General features: G+C 42.1%; 1 protein-coding gene across 9 annotated transcripts in view; it reads right to left on the bottom strand.

Moving 5' to 3' along the window:
• Nucleotides 1-14,667, bottom strand: part of ints10 (integrator complex subunit 10) — a 121,346-nt gene that overhangs the window by 69,014 nt on the left and 37,665 nt on the right. For all 9 annotated transcript variants that reach the window (XM_069925271.1, XM_069925270.1, XM_069925268.1 and 6 more), the window contains one exon: nucleotides 6,459-6,612. In XM_069925271.1, coding sequence (XP_069781372.1) covers nucleotides 6,459-6,612 — 154 coding nt within the window. The remainder of the gene's footprint in view (nucleotides 1-6,458; nucleotides 6,613-14,667) is intronic.

Below are 14,667 nucleotides of genomic sequence, written 5' to 3'. Positions count from 1 at the left end.
TCAAATGTTTCCCGAACTGAGGATCCAGCTGTGAAAAGAAGTAACGCCCTTCTCTGCGCTTTTTGTTCAACCGTACCGGTATCTAGAAATAGGCCACGACTGTCGGCGTAGGATTCAAATTCTTCCAGCCATGCCTTCCACTTCATACTTACAGTGCTTGCATCACCAGTCGGGTCAAAATGAGCAATTCCACTATGTGTTAGAAAGTCACCGTCTGCCCCAGCCATGAGGAAATATTCCAGCCCCAAAAGTACTAAGACAAAGAGAAAATTCTTATCACCTTGAAGTTGTCTGTAATCCTCTGTAATCTTGTTTAGTCTTTAATTTTCTTCAAGCTTCTTTCATCCTCGTCGCCAATGTCACATTTGTGGCCCGAAATGTGAAGTTAATAAAACATTAAACACAAGTTTTATCAGGTAAACTTCTCAGTGGCTTTTTATTCTCTTTTTCCTTTGTTCTCTTGCTTGTGTTCTTATCTCTCTCTCATACCACGTGACTTCCGGTACATCTCATACATATTCATTATCATGACATACATGTTGGCTATAAATTTTTTAACTATCATTGTGTCTGTGATTAAATATTTATAGCTGCTACTTTCTGTTAATCTCGAGCTATTTCCCAGTTTATCTTTTAAATAAGTTTTCAACTGGTAATATACAAACATTGTACCTTGTGGTATTCCATATTTATTTTTTAATTGTTCAAATGTTAATAAATTATTTCCCAAAAGCAATCTTCTATTTTCTTGATTCCTTTTCTAGCCCATTCCTTGAAAAATAAATTATCTATTGTAAATAACATTTTTGGTATTTGATAATTTATCTTTTTTACTTCCAGGTGTATTCTTTTCCATAATTTAAGTACGTGATGTAATACTGGTGAATTGTTGTACTGCACCAATTTTTCATCCCATTTATAAAGTATATGTTCCAGGATATTTTCTCCCAATTTGTCTAATTCTATCTTAGTCCAGTCCAGTTTTTTCTTTCTCTGATCTTTGGCTTTGGCTTGGCTTCGCGGACGAAGATTTATGGAGGGGGTAAAAAGTCCACGTCAGCTGCAGGCTCGTTTGTGGCTGACAAGTCCGATGCGGGACAGGCAGACACGATTGCAGCGGTTGCAAGGGAAAATTGGTTGGTTGGGGTTGGGTGTTGGGTTTTTCCTCCTTTGCCTTTTGTCAGTGAGGTGGGCTCTGCGGTCTTCTTCAAAGGAGGTTGCTGCCCGCCAAACTGTGAGGCGCCAAGATGCACGGTTTGAGGCGTTATCAGCCCACTGGCGGTGGTCAATGTGGCAGGCACCAAGAGATTTCTTTAGGCAGTCCTTGTACCTTTTCTTTGGTGCACCTCTGTCACGGTGGCCAGTGGAGAGCTCGCCATATAACACGATCTTGGGAAGGCGATGGTCCTCCATTCTGGAGACGTGACCCACCCAGCGCAGCTGGATCTTCAGCAGCGTGGACTCGATGCTGTCGACCTCTGCCATCTTGAGTACTTCGACGTTAGGGATGAAAGCGCTCCAATGGATGTTGAGGATGGAGCGGAGACAACGCTGGTGGAAGCGTTCTAGGAGCCGTAGGTGGTGCCGGTAGAGGACCCATGATTCGGAGCCGAACAGGAGTGTGGGTATGACAACGGCTCTGAATACGCTTATCTTTGTGAGTACAGGGGAATCACGTTGCTCTCCATTGCAGGCAAAATCTTCGCTAGGATTCTACTAAATACAATAATACCTAGTGTCGCCGAGAATATTCTCCCAGAATCACAGTGCGGCTTTCGCGCAAACAGAGGAACCACTGACATGGTCTTTGCCCTCAGACAGCTCCAAGAAAAGTGCAGAGAACAAAACAAAGGACTCTACATCACCTTTGTTGACCTCACCAAAGCCTTCGACACCGTGAGCAGGAAAGGGCTTTGGCAAATACTAGAGCGCATCGGATGTCCCCCAAAGTTCCTCAACATGATTATCCAACTGCACGAAAACCAACAAGGTCGGGTCAGATACAGCAATGAGCTCTCTGAACCCTTCTCCATTAACAATGGCGTGAAGCAAGGCTGTGTTCTCGCACCAACCCTCTTTTCAATCTTCTTCAGCATGATGCTGAACCAAGCCATGAAAGACCCCAACAATGAAGACGCTGTTTACATCCGGTACCGCACGGATGGCAGTCTCTTCAATCTGAGGCGCCTGCAAGCTCACACCAAGACACAAGAGAAACTTGTCCGTGAACTACTCTTTGCAGATGATGCCGCTTTAGTTGCCCATTCAGAGCCAGCTCTTCAGCGCTTGACGTCCTGCTTTGCGGAAACTGCCAAAATGTTTGGCCTGGAAGTCAGCCTGAAGAAAACTGAGGTCCTCCATCAGCCAGCTCCCCACCATGACTACCAGCCCCCCCACATCTCCATCGGGCACACAAAACTCAAAACGGTCAACCAGTTTACCTATCTCAGCTGGACCATTTCATCAGATGCAAGGATCGACAATGAGATAGACAACAGACTCGCCAAGGCAAATAGCGCCTTTGGAAGACTACACAAAAGAGTCTGGAAAAACAACCAACTTTCTCTGATAAAAATCTGATAAATACCTTAACTGCGCTGCCCTGTAGTAATTTTTGAAGTATGGTAGCTGCAGCTCCCCTTGTTTGTATCTCCATGTTAAGTTTTCTAACGCTATTCTTGATTTCTTACCCTTCCATAAAAATTTCCTTACTATCTTTTTCAGTTATGCAAAAAAAATTTCTGTCAAGAGAATTGGCAACGTTTGGAATAGATATTGCACCCATGGAAACACATTCATTTTAATACAGTTTACTCTCCCTATTAAAGCTAACGGAAGCTCCTTCCAATTCTCTAAATCTTCCTGTATTTTTTTAATTAATGGTTCATAGTTTAATTTGTATAAATATTATCTATTCTGATTTTTAAATTCTGAATAATCTACTTTGTTCATTGGCATCACTTTGCTTTTATTAATTTTAACCTTGTACCCTGATATCTCTCCATACTCTTTTAGTTTCATATATAGTTTTTTTATTGATCTATCTGGCTCTGTTAAATATACTACGATGTTGTCTGCAAATAGGCTGATTTTATATTCTTTCTCTTTTATTTTTATTCCTTTTATCATAGTTTCCTTCCTTATCAACTCTGCCAATGGTTATATAACCAAAGCAAACAATGAAGGTCTTGTTGACCTGCTAAATTTAAAGTGATCTGATACATATCTATTTATTACTATCTTTGCTAATGGTCCATTATATAATGCTCTAATCCAGTTAATAAATTTTTCCGGTAGTTTAAATTTCTGTAACACTTTAAACAAATAATTCCACTCTACCCTGTTGAAGGTTTTCTCTGAAGCTTGCGTAACAGATACCATTGGCATTTTATTTATTTGTGCTGCATGAATTAAATTGATAAGTTTACAAACATTATTAGCTGCCTGTCTTTTTTTTAACAAATCCAGTTTGGTCTTGCCTTACTAGTTTCGGTACACAGTCATTCAGCCTGTTTGCTCGTAATTTTGCTATTAATTTATAATCTGTATCCAATAATGATATTGGTCTGTATGATGCTGGCAATAGCAGGTCTTTTCCCTCTTTCAGAATTACTGTGATTATTGCTGTTTTACATGATTCTGGTAAGTTTTGGGTCTCTTCCTCCTGATTCATTACTTCTAGGAGGGGAGGGATTAATAGATACCCAAAAACTTTTTAAAACTCTATAGGGAATCCATTTTCACCTGGTGTTTTATTGTTTGGTAGTGTGACAGAGTATTTAGAGGTGGTTTTGGAGGAATTGTTAGAGCAGCTTGCACACACACATTTTAAAACACAGAATATTTGCAGGACTTTTGCAGGATGCTTTTTACAGGAGGAAACAAAGTTTCGACAACAGCTTGCCTGGGAGAGCATGTGATCTTTGCAGGCAGAGGAGAACAGTTTTGCTCTCAGAGAGGGAGGGTGTGAAACAGAGAGAGAGGAGACAGAAATCAGTTCTAGAAGGACACGCTGGCAAACTTTGGAAGGCTGCCTGTTCAACGCAGAAGATTGGCGGTCTGAAAGGTGACCTGCAAGAAAGAGGATCATCTGGTGAACCCTGAATGGGGCAAGTTTCATCAGCAAGACTGATTGAGAAGGAATCAGTTGTGGATGGTCTGGAAAAGGAATCTCTCTCTCTCTCTCTGTGAAAACCAGCAAGAACCCTCCTGAGTGGTAACCATTTGCCTGTTAAGCACCAAAGCCTGATGAACTTTGTTAATGCAAACTTCTGTGCACAGTACAAGAATTGCCTGCAACCAGTGAGATTGGACTGTGATCCAAAGAACTTTTCTAATCTTAAATATACATTACACACACTCGTGCTTAGTATTAGAGGGGGGGGGGATTAAGTAGTAAAGTCGGTTAAGTAATAACTTAAAGTTTAATTCTGTTTTCTTGTTCAATTATAATTAAAAACTACTTTTGTTGAAGTAACCCTGTGTTGTGGTAAATATCCATTGCTGCTGGTTTTTGGGGTCCTCTGGACTCCGTAACAGTAGTTTCATTAATATATCCTGTACTTCTTCAGTCTTAAACAGTTCTGTCAATTTATTTTGTGGTAGTTCAATATTAGATAAAAATTCATCAATTTTGTCATTTTTTTCCTATATTTTCAGTTTGGTATAATTGTTTATAGAATATTTTTAAATTTTCATTAATCTCCAATGAGTTGTATGTGATCTGTTTATCATCTTTTCTTGTTGCTAAAATGGTTCTTTTAGCTTGTTCTGTTTTAAGTTGCCAGGCCAATATTAAGTGTATTCCATTAGAAAAAAAATTACATACAATCCGAAAGACAAATATACATTATTCGAACAAATTTGGGAACCATACATAAAATATGTTAGAGAATGCCAACCACAGACCTCCATCTCTTAAAACGACATGATTATGAGCACGATAAGATTTAAATATGTAAAAATGGATGATACGACTTCTTTGCTTTTTGTTATTTCTTTGTTTTATGTGTTTTATTACTTATTGGATTTTGAAGGGGGAGAAAAGAGGAAATGTCACTGTGTGATGATCACTTTTAGTGATGATCATTTGTGAATGTTGTTATTGATATGACTGCAAGAAATTTAAAATAATTTCAAAAAAGAAAAATGCTTCACCTCAGTTTTATGGAGTGAGTGAACCAATCCAAGGATATACACCCTTCCCTTAATCAATTCTCAGATTTTCTCTCCTGCCCTCCTATCCATGTCCACCGATGACATTTTGGCTATTGGCCTATACTCCTACCCTTTTCCCTTCTTCCCTCCTCCCCTACCTTTCTATTCAGATGCCTGCCTGATTTTTGCTCATATCTTGATTCAGGGCTTAGGCCAAAATGTTGCCTAATATGGACACTGTGGAACCCAATGAGCTTCTCCAACAATTTTGTGCATTTACTCTCCGCAGTCTTGCCTTGAATAGATGGATCCTAACTTTTAAACAGTGACACATTCCAGATTTTCCACAATAGGATATACCCTCTGCACATCCACCTGGTCAAGACCCTTAGGATCTTATACACTACAGCTATTCTGTTAAAAGAATAATTTGTAAAACAGTGCTTAATAAAAACATATACATATGTGTACTTTATTTATGTGTGTTCCCTTTCATATGTTTTGGCGCATGCAAATCAAGCTTTTCAGCGGGACTTCTACAAGCTCCCTTAAATTTATGATGTAACTAAAGCTACCACACAAAATGCACTGGAGCAGTCATTCTCAACAGAGGCCCTATAGTCCCCCTGGGGGCCACCACACATTTAAGTAAAAGCCTTGTTTTCTTTTCACCTCACCTAACATGAATATTTTTTATGTTTTTTACGTAGTCAGTAGGGGAGAAATAGGAAGAAACCTTAACTTGACTGCTTCACAGGGAAGGTGGCAGATAAACTTTGAGTAGAGTCTTAGGGGGGCCATAGCCAAAAAAAGGTTGAGAATGGCTGCACTGGAGAATAGAATTCTTTTTCTTTTTCTTAGAAGCCTTGAGGAGGTGCAATTTTAACTGATGAATTGCAAACCAACCACACAAAGCATAAATCAGCAACAAGGAAGTCTCTAAGAATGAAATAATTATACTTTAATGTTTGCTTCAGAGTTCTTCAGTTCTGCACATCTGAAATGTGCCACGAGTAATTTTTTACAGGAGTACACATTTGACAATTATTCGGTAACAATTCCAGTTGAAAATGTGATAGGGGACAGTTATTTAAAAACTGTATTTAATCAGAGAATAAGATAACCAAATGGATAACTTATTGCAAGGATTACTAACAAGTCAATCCTTCATAACGTAGCAAAGTGAAAAATAAATATTCACAAACATTGAGAGATGTAAAAATAATTCTCTTCTCTACATATATTTAAGGTCTCCAGTGCAAGGTGATTTATATTCTTTAACAAAATGGAAACAGTCCTACCTTTTTCCAAAGCTTCTTGAGAATGAAGCAATTCCCAACTTTCTCTTGCTACTTTAAAGCTCTCAAGTACATCTATTGAATTTGGCAACTCAACCTTATTGACAATAATGTGACGGTTACGCACTTTGCCAGAACATTCTTCATCATCTGAACTCTGAAATAAAAACAAATTAATTTCTTCAGACTTTAAAGTTACTTTATCATACACACCTGCTGGAGAGTTAACTCTTTCCATGATGTCAGTAATGTAACTCACCCAGTTTTTGCTCCTTCTATATGTTCAACAATGAACATATTGTAGCAACCTGCGCACGGAGATGCAGTCCGTCCCACAAAATGGCCGACAAACAGGGCAACCACATGGTCCTAGGGGGTGACACTGGCCATTATCCCAGGCGACCTCCACACAGCAGGAAGATGGGGAACTCTGGTGGGAATGCCAGCCAATCCCAGGCCAGTGCTCCAAAGATGTTGTGCCCTGATGTCAGCGCCGCCTGTATAAGCATGACAGCCAGAGCAATAAACCAGTCTCGTTTTCCAAGGCTTTGACATGCATGTGGTTCTTCTCCACATTTGCATAGCACAAACCTACAATGGTGACCCTGACAGGTCCAACCGGCAGTTGGATCTGAAGATGACGGATCAAGCGGAGCCAGTGACCATCTACACAGGCTCCCAACATTTTGGGTGTCACAGCCACATGCGTGGTTCGAGCAGGCCGAGGCTCAGTTCCAGCTTCAACACTGCCACCGACAACACCCACTACTTCTAAGTCATTAGTGCCCTCGATCAGGACACAAAGGCAAGGGCCATAGATTTTCTACGGCAGCCTCCAGAGCAAGGCAAATACGTGGCCCTCAAACAGCTGTTAACCCACACTTTCGGACTCTCCCGGCGCGAGTGCGCCACCCAATTGAGCAAGATGCTCACTCTAACCGAGGGCCACAAACCTTGCCTGCTCTTTGAGCAGATCTTTCTGGAGCAGCTGCCCGAGGATATACGGCTCTTGCTCACGGACGACGACTACAGCAACCCTCTGAGGGTTGTAGCCTGGGCGGACATGCTCTGAGAGTGAAGAAGGACACCAGCACCATCATACACCACATCAGCAAGCCCCACGAACAGCCGCCTGTGAGATCAAGACTAGCGGAAGGGCAAGTTAATACCCCAAGACAGCTATGCTACTATCATCAGCGATGGGGTGTAAAGTCCCATCGATGTCGCCCATCCTGGGGGTTTCCAGGAATTGCCCTGGCTAACCGTCGTTGACGGCTGCTGCAGATGGCCAACAAAACAGCCTCCTCTATGTCTGGGACTCCTTATTGAGCAGGCGTTTCCTGGTCAACACTAGCGCTGAGATAAGCATCCTGCCCCCCGCAATCCACATTGCAACGCCAAGCAAGGCCCAGCTCTGAGGGCAGCCAACAGCTCCTCCATTCAGACTTTTGGGACCTGCACCATTCCCTTTCGTTTCAGCCACAGCCGCTTTACATGGACCTTCACGCTCGCTTCAATGGCACAACCGACTTCCTCCGTGCCCAATGCTTGCTTGTCAACCTCAAAGGATAGCACTTGGTGCACACCAGACTCTACCTCCGGGGGAAACCACGCAACCTGCCCCCCACCTAGACTCTATAACACTCTCGGACAACAAATTCTCCCACATCCTGGCAGAGTTTCCCTCAATAGTGGCGCCACAGCTCTCTGTGGCCAGGGGCATGCATGGGGTAAGGCACCACATCTTGACTGAGGGCCCCTGCTCCACGCCAGAGCGAGCTGACTCCCTCTTAAAAACCTCAGCCATTTGGAGTTTAAGAAAATGGAGGAGCTGGGGATTGTACAGTGCTCCGACAGTCCCTGGGCCTCTCCCGTCCATGATGTCCGAATCAGCCGGGGTGGGGGATGGGTTGGAGACCATGTGGTGACTACCATCATCTCAATGAGGTCACCAAGCCCAACCGATATCCTGTGCCCCACATCCAAGATTTTACCACCAACCTGCATGGGACACGGGTGTTCTCCAAGGTGGACCTCATCTGGTTGTGGTGGGGGGGGGGGGGGGGGGGGGGAGGGGTTAACCAACAAATCCCAGTTCAACCCCAGGATGTCCCCAAGATGCAATTATCACCTTCTTTGGCTTGTTTAAATTTCTCCGCATGCCCTTTGAGCTGAAAAACGTGGCACAAACTTTCTAGCGACTGATGGACGCAGTGGGCCAGAACCTCCCACTTGCATTCATCTATTTGGATGATCTCCTCATTGCCAGTTGCAGCCACAAAGACCACACAGCCCATCTGAGACAACTGTGCACCCAGATGAGTAAGTTCAGGCTAACGATCAACCCTGTGAAGTGCCAATTTGGCCTGGTCACCATTGATTTCCTGGGACACAGGATTAACAGACGTGTGGCTACCACCCTCCCCAAGAAGGATGAGGTGGTCCAGCACTTCACTAAGCTACACTCAGTAAAAGGGCCACAGGAATTCACCAGTATGATAAACTTTTACCACAGGTTCATACCAGCAGTGGTCTGCATCATATGCCCCCTTTTCGCCCTGATGGCAGGCAAGACATTACTTGGGACGATGAGTCTTCGAGGGTGTTCCAGAACGCCAAAGATGCGCTGGCCAATGCCACCCTCCTGGTCCAACCCAGACTGCAGGGTCAGCAATTCAAGGTCTTCACCAATCACAAGCTGCTAACCTTTGCATATGGTATCAGATCTGTGGTCGGCCCAACAACAGACACCTGTCCTATGTGTCCTAATTTACCACGGACATTCATCATATTGCAGGGAAAAGCAATGAGGTAGCTGATGCTGTCACTCTGCGCGATTGAGTTGGTACACACCATGTCCCAGGGGGTCGACTATGTGGCCTTCGCCAAAGTGCAGCAGCAGGACCCTGAGATGCCCACATATAGAACAGCGTCTCCATCCTCAGGGTAGAGGACATCCCCATCAGTCCAAATAACCTGACACTGCTGTGTGACATCTCTACCGGAATCCCCCGCCCCATCGTTCCAGCTTCATGGAGGTGCCAGGTTTTCAATCCCATCTGCAATCTGAGCCACAGTCAATATTGTGGCTAGCAGGTTTGCCTGGCATGACCTCTGGAAGCAGGTCAGTCAGTGGGCCAAAACCCGCACGAACTGTCAGTCCTCCAAAGATCAGGTTAAAACAAGAGCGCCCACACAGACATTTGAACTAGTTCAGAGCAGGTTCAGCCATGAACACATCGACATAGAGTTTCCCTTGGGGCAAGATACCTCTTAACCATGGTTGATTGCTCCACAAGGTGGCCAGAGGTAGTCCCGCTGGCTGATACAACAGAAACCTGAGCCAGGGCCCTCATCAAGACATGGGTGTCCAGGTTCTAGGTCCCAGAACACCTAACCTCCGACAGGGAAGCACAATTCACCTCTGGGCTCTGGGCAATGCTGGGTAACTTCCTGGGGACACAGCTTCCCCACACCACGGCGTATCATCCTCAGGTCAATGGATTGGAGGAGCGCTTTCACAGGCACCTCAAGGCAGCCTTGGTGGCCTGGCTCAAGGGTCCCAACTGGATGGATGAATTGCCTTGGATCTTGTTGGGGATTCGTCCTGCACTGAAGGAGGACTTCAATGCCTCAGCGGCCAAGGTTACAACTGGATTTTCAGCCATCTTAGAGAGATTACCAGTTCATTAGTTTCTTTGTTCTATGAAATGTTAAGGGACTTAGAATGTTCCAACAACTTTTATTGACTGTTTAACCATCATCTAACACTATCTAAATGTATAGCAACTGATAATGTTTAATAAACTGTGGACAACTCAACTTTAGTACGGATTTGTTTGAACAAGTCATAGACAATAACAACAATTCTAATTCCTGCAAGTGATTCTAAAGGAAAATAGTAACTACAATTTTTTGTTAATAAAAGATGGAAGTTAAAACAATAGAAGGTTGGAAATTGGATTTGAAATTCGAACTGGATCGATTGGGCTCTGTTTAGAGAATTTCGAACTCAAGGAGGCACAATTGCCAACAGCATCACCAAGGCCCTTGAAGCAGTAGAAAGCCTTATTAAATATTCCTTTTGTGTTTTTATTGGCAAGTTAGAACACAGTTTGGAGAAAATGCTGCTTGTCCTTTGAAGATTATTTGGGTTTTGGAGTTATTGTTGCGCATGTTTGATGTCTAAGGAGTTGAGAAGATGAAGGTCATGGAACTTAAAGAAAAATTGCAAAGACAGCAATTAGATAAAAGTGGAAACAAAGCTACTCTTCAAGCAAGAGTGAATGAGGCAATAAAAAAGCAAAAGGTTATGACTGCTGGGAGTATAAATCCCAAAGATTTAGTGCAAAAAAAATCAAGAGAAACTAAGATCAGCTACATGAAAATGGCTGAAGCTGTGCCACAAGATGGTGGTGAGGAGGATGCACAACCCAGAATGGAGTTAAAGTCAGATATTAAGATGACCTCTGAAATAGAGGATGAAATATGACCAGGTGATAATGTGTCAAATGCTGGAAGCAGGAGGAGTTCTAGAGCAGGCTCCAGTTTCAAGTACTGAATCTACACGTTTAAAGATTCAGGCAGACGTGGCAGCTCTTGAAGCAGAAAAAGGGATGCTTCAATTTAAATTGACCTGAGAAGACAAGGAGGAGCAGTTAAGAATAGCACAGGAGCAGCTACAGAGAGAAGAGGCGCTAAAATGGAAGCAGCTACAAAGAGAAGAGGAGGAGCTGTGGATGGAAAAGGAGTTGCAGGAGGAGCAGCTAAGAAGGGAGGAGCTGCAGCTAAAAAGGCAAAAGGAGCAACTGGAACTGGACAAACAAATTGCTATTAATCAGGCCAGGTCGAGGACACTAGAAGGTATTTGGTGCTTGGAGGAAACTACATAAACCGCCTAACATTTTGAAGTCACGTTTTGAGGAAGGACAATGGAAAAATAAAATATTTAATACCAAAGAAGAACCAGAGTTACAGTTATGAGACTTGCATTGTCCCAAACTAAACAGGATAAGGCATGGTGGTGCCAAATCTCAAACCCCAAAAATGAATCCAGTGGATATAGATGTGAGCCTAATGCCATCTTACGAACCAGAATACCCGCTCCCATCAGGTACAGAAATCCAGATGAACAAAGTAACTTACATCCAGTCATGAGAAGGCAAAATTAAATGGCTGCATTGTTAATTCAGTTAAAGTCTCTCTTCTCTGCCCAAGAGAAAGATTAGTTTTGATGGTGACCCACCTCAATTCCAAGCGTTTATGAAAAACTTTGAATGCAGTATTAAAGTTAAGAGCCAAAGCTCAGAGAATTCTCTATATTATTTGGAGCAGTTCATGAGTGGACAACCACAAGAACTTGTAAGGAGTTGTCATCATATGGCTCCGAATGAAGGATTCAAAAAGGCTAAGTTTTTACTAAAGAAGCATTTTGGCAACAAGCATAAAATTTCTGTAGCTTATGTACAGATGGCTCTTTCATGGTCGTCAATAAGACCAGATGACACGAAGGGTTTAAAAGCTTAGGCCCTCTTTCAAAGAAGATATGGGCATTGTGCAGGGAGGTGGAACTAGAAAGGGGTGTTTGGTTCGGTGTGGACTAGAAGGGCCTAATGGCCTGTTTCCGTGCTGTAATTGTTAAGTCATGATGGAGATCGGCCATCTACAAGAGCTTGACATATCTACTAATATGCTAAACATTATAAATAAATTACCCTACTGAATGAAAGAACTATGGAGAAGTTCAGTTGTTGAATACCAGAAAAGATGCAATGTGACAGCTACTTTTAACGACTGTGACAAGAGTATATAAGTTTTTGGGAGATAAATTGGAAAAGGTTTGTTTGAGTAGGTCACATACAAACACTTTAAAACAGATCTTATTTGAAATACTGGAGCCCTTTGTAAGAGCTTTGGAGAGTGCCCAAGAGACATCACTAATGGATTGTTCTTTACAAAAAGGAAACAGGTGAAAGATCTTTTCAGAGCCGCATCCAAGAGGAAAACAATAACAGGCCTCAATGTCTACCACCCTGTGGCAATGACCTCCACCATTATGAAATGCTTCCAGCGTCTGGTGATGGAACTCATCAAAGCATACCTTCCAAAGATACTGGACCACCCTCGTCGCTTCACTCCATCCAGGCCCACCTGGAGATTGACACATACACCAGGCTGCTGTTCATTGACTATAGCTCGGCATTTAATACAATCATTCCCCAGAGGCTTGTGGAGAAACTGTCCTCTCTGGGACTCAACACCCCCTCTCAGCAACTGGATTCTGGACTTCCTAACAGAAAAACCACAATATAGGTAGGTAGCAGAACGTTAAGCACCATCACACTAAGCACTGGCACACCTCAGGATTGTGCTCAGCCCTCTCCTGTTCACACTACTGTCCTAAACATTTTGGAATGCACTGTACATCTTTACTAATGAATCATAATTGAATTAATAAATCATGCTCTTTTTATTCAATACCATTGTGGAGTTCTTCTCGAAATCCATTCTGAAGCACGAACATCCTTTGTGTAGTATGAGGAGAAGAAAATGTACTGTATTAAATCTTACCTTCTGTTTGAACAATGCATTGCAACACTGCAGCATCAAGTCTACTGATATATCAAACTATTCTGAAAATATCTAACACCTATTTGCCTACTTTGAAAAATAGTATCGTGTACCTTGAATATCATTGTGATGTTAAACTGGTATCAAAACTTTTTGAATAGTTTTGAATGCCACTGACATTCAGAAGCATTCTTGGTCCCTGGCAGATTTGCCATAGTTGATTAAGTGCAGGCATATTTTTCAAGAACAAAATTATTTTGGAATCTAGAATCAATCTACTTTTCTTGCTCTCTCAAATGAGAGAATTAACATTGAATCATTAGTAGCAAATTTCCTTACAATAAAAATCACAAAATGTAAGAAATTATGACAATCCACTCAATCATTGCCAGCAGAAATTTTGACATATAATCACTTACTTTTTTATTTGAGGAAAATTTTACAGAACACAGTAGCCCTTTTCACATTTGCTAACCAGTAAACTGGCTGTTCAACAAACCAGTTAAAGAAGCTGTTTTTGTCTTTCACACTGTACCACTGGTTCTATGCATTCTTTCACACTCACCACCAGGCATCCCTGGAAGAGGGGTGCCTATCCTCCACAGGTGACATCTGAGTGATGCATCCAAATGATCTTGTATTTAAAAAAACTTATCATGACTAATTAAAACATAGTTAAGCATTATGTACAGCACAGTATGAGCCCTTCAGCCCCTGTTGTTGTAATTTATAAAGACCGTAGGAAAGTCACAGAGACAGAGAGAGAGAGCGCAATTCAAGAATGCATTCCAATATGTTGGTAGTATCCAGCCATCTCTATTCCAAGGTTAGTTAAGGAATTGTGAAGGAATGATCATGAAACCAACCCTTGCTGCTTCAAATCTGCAGATTCCATACAGCAGAGAAACCCCTCCATGAGTGCAAAGTGTTCCAAGCATATAGTCCTTTCTTTGCTGCATTGACTTTTGTGAGGGCAGGTCCACCATCACTGTCTCTCTGCGACTTTCCCACAGTCTTTATAAATTATGAACCTATGTGTTTTATTGTCTTCATAATTTTACATTTCCCTCTTTACGCATTCATTTTTTAAAAATATTGTCCCTTGTTAGTCCGTGTCCTTTCACACTAGGCTAATTGGCATGCAGGTGTCAGATGACCCTACCTAGGAAGTCCATCCCTGGGGTTATCTGACACCTGCATGCCAATTCATGAGCGTTCACATTGGCACGTTAACCAGTGTATAGGCAGTTACTCACTGGGGGGCTAGTGACATATTGAAAATATTACTAGGTAATTGAGAAATTCAAAATTAAACAACTTGCAATTATGTAGTAGTTTTAACTGACTAAAATAATATATCTGCAAAGTGTTTAATGTATGAAAAAACGAAAAATTAGTTAATGAAAATAGTGATAGAAAGGTTTACTAAACCTGAAATTGGTTTTAATGAAGGCCTTTCATAAAAGTTAGACTCATCTGATACACTTGTTTGGATGACAGTGAATTATTTGCAGGAACAGAGACTGTGACAGATTCTGGTGATAATTCACTTGAATCTTCCAAATGTTTAATTGAAGGAAATCAATATTAGACTGATATCAGATAGGCTGTCGGAAAACCTACAAGCAGCTTTAGGGTCAAG

This window comes from Narcine bancroftii, chromosome 3 (assembly GCF_036971445.1).
Source record: "Narcine bancroftii isolate sNarBan1 chromosome 3, sNarBan1.hap1, whole genome shotgun sequence".
In the NCBI taxonomy this organism is placed as follows: domain Eukaryota; kingdom Metazoa; phylum Chordata; class Chondrichthyes; order Torpediniformes; family Narcinidae; genus Narcine; species Narcine bancroftii.
Note: the sequence above shows the minus strand (reverse complement) of the source record. Positions and strands in the feature narration are given on the sequence as shown.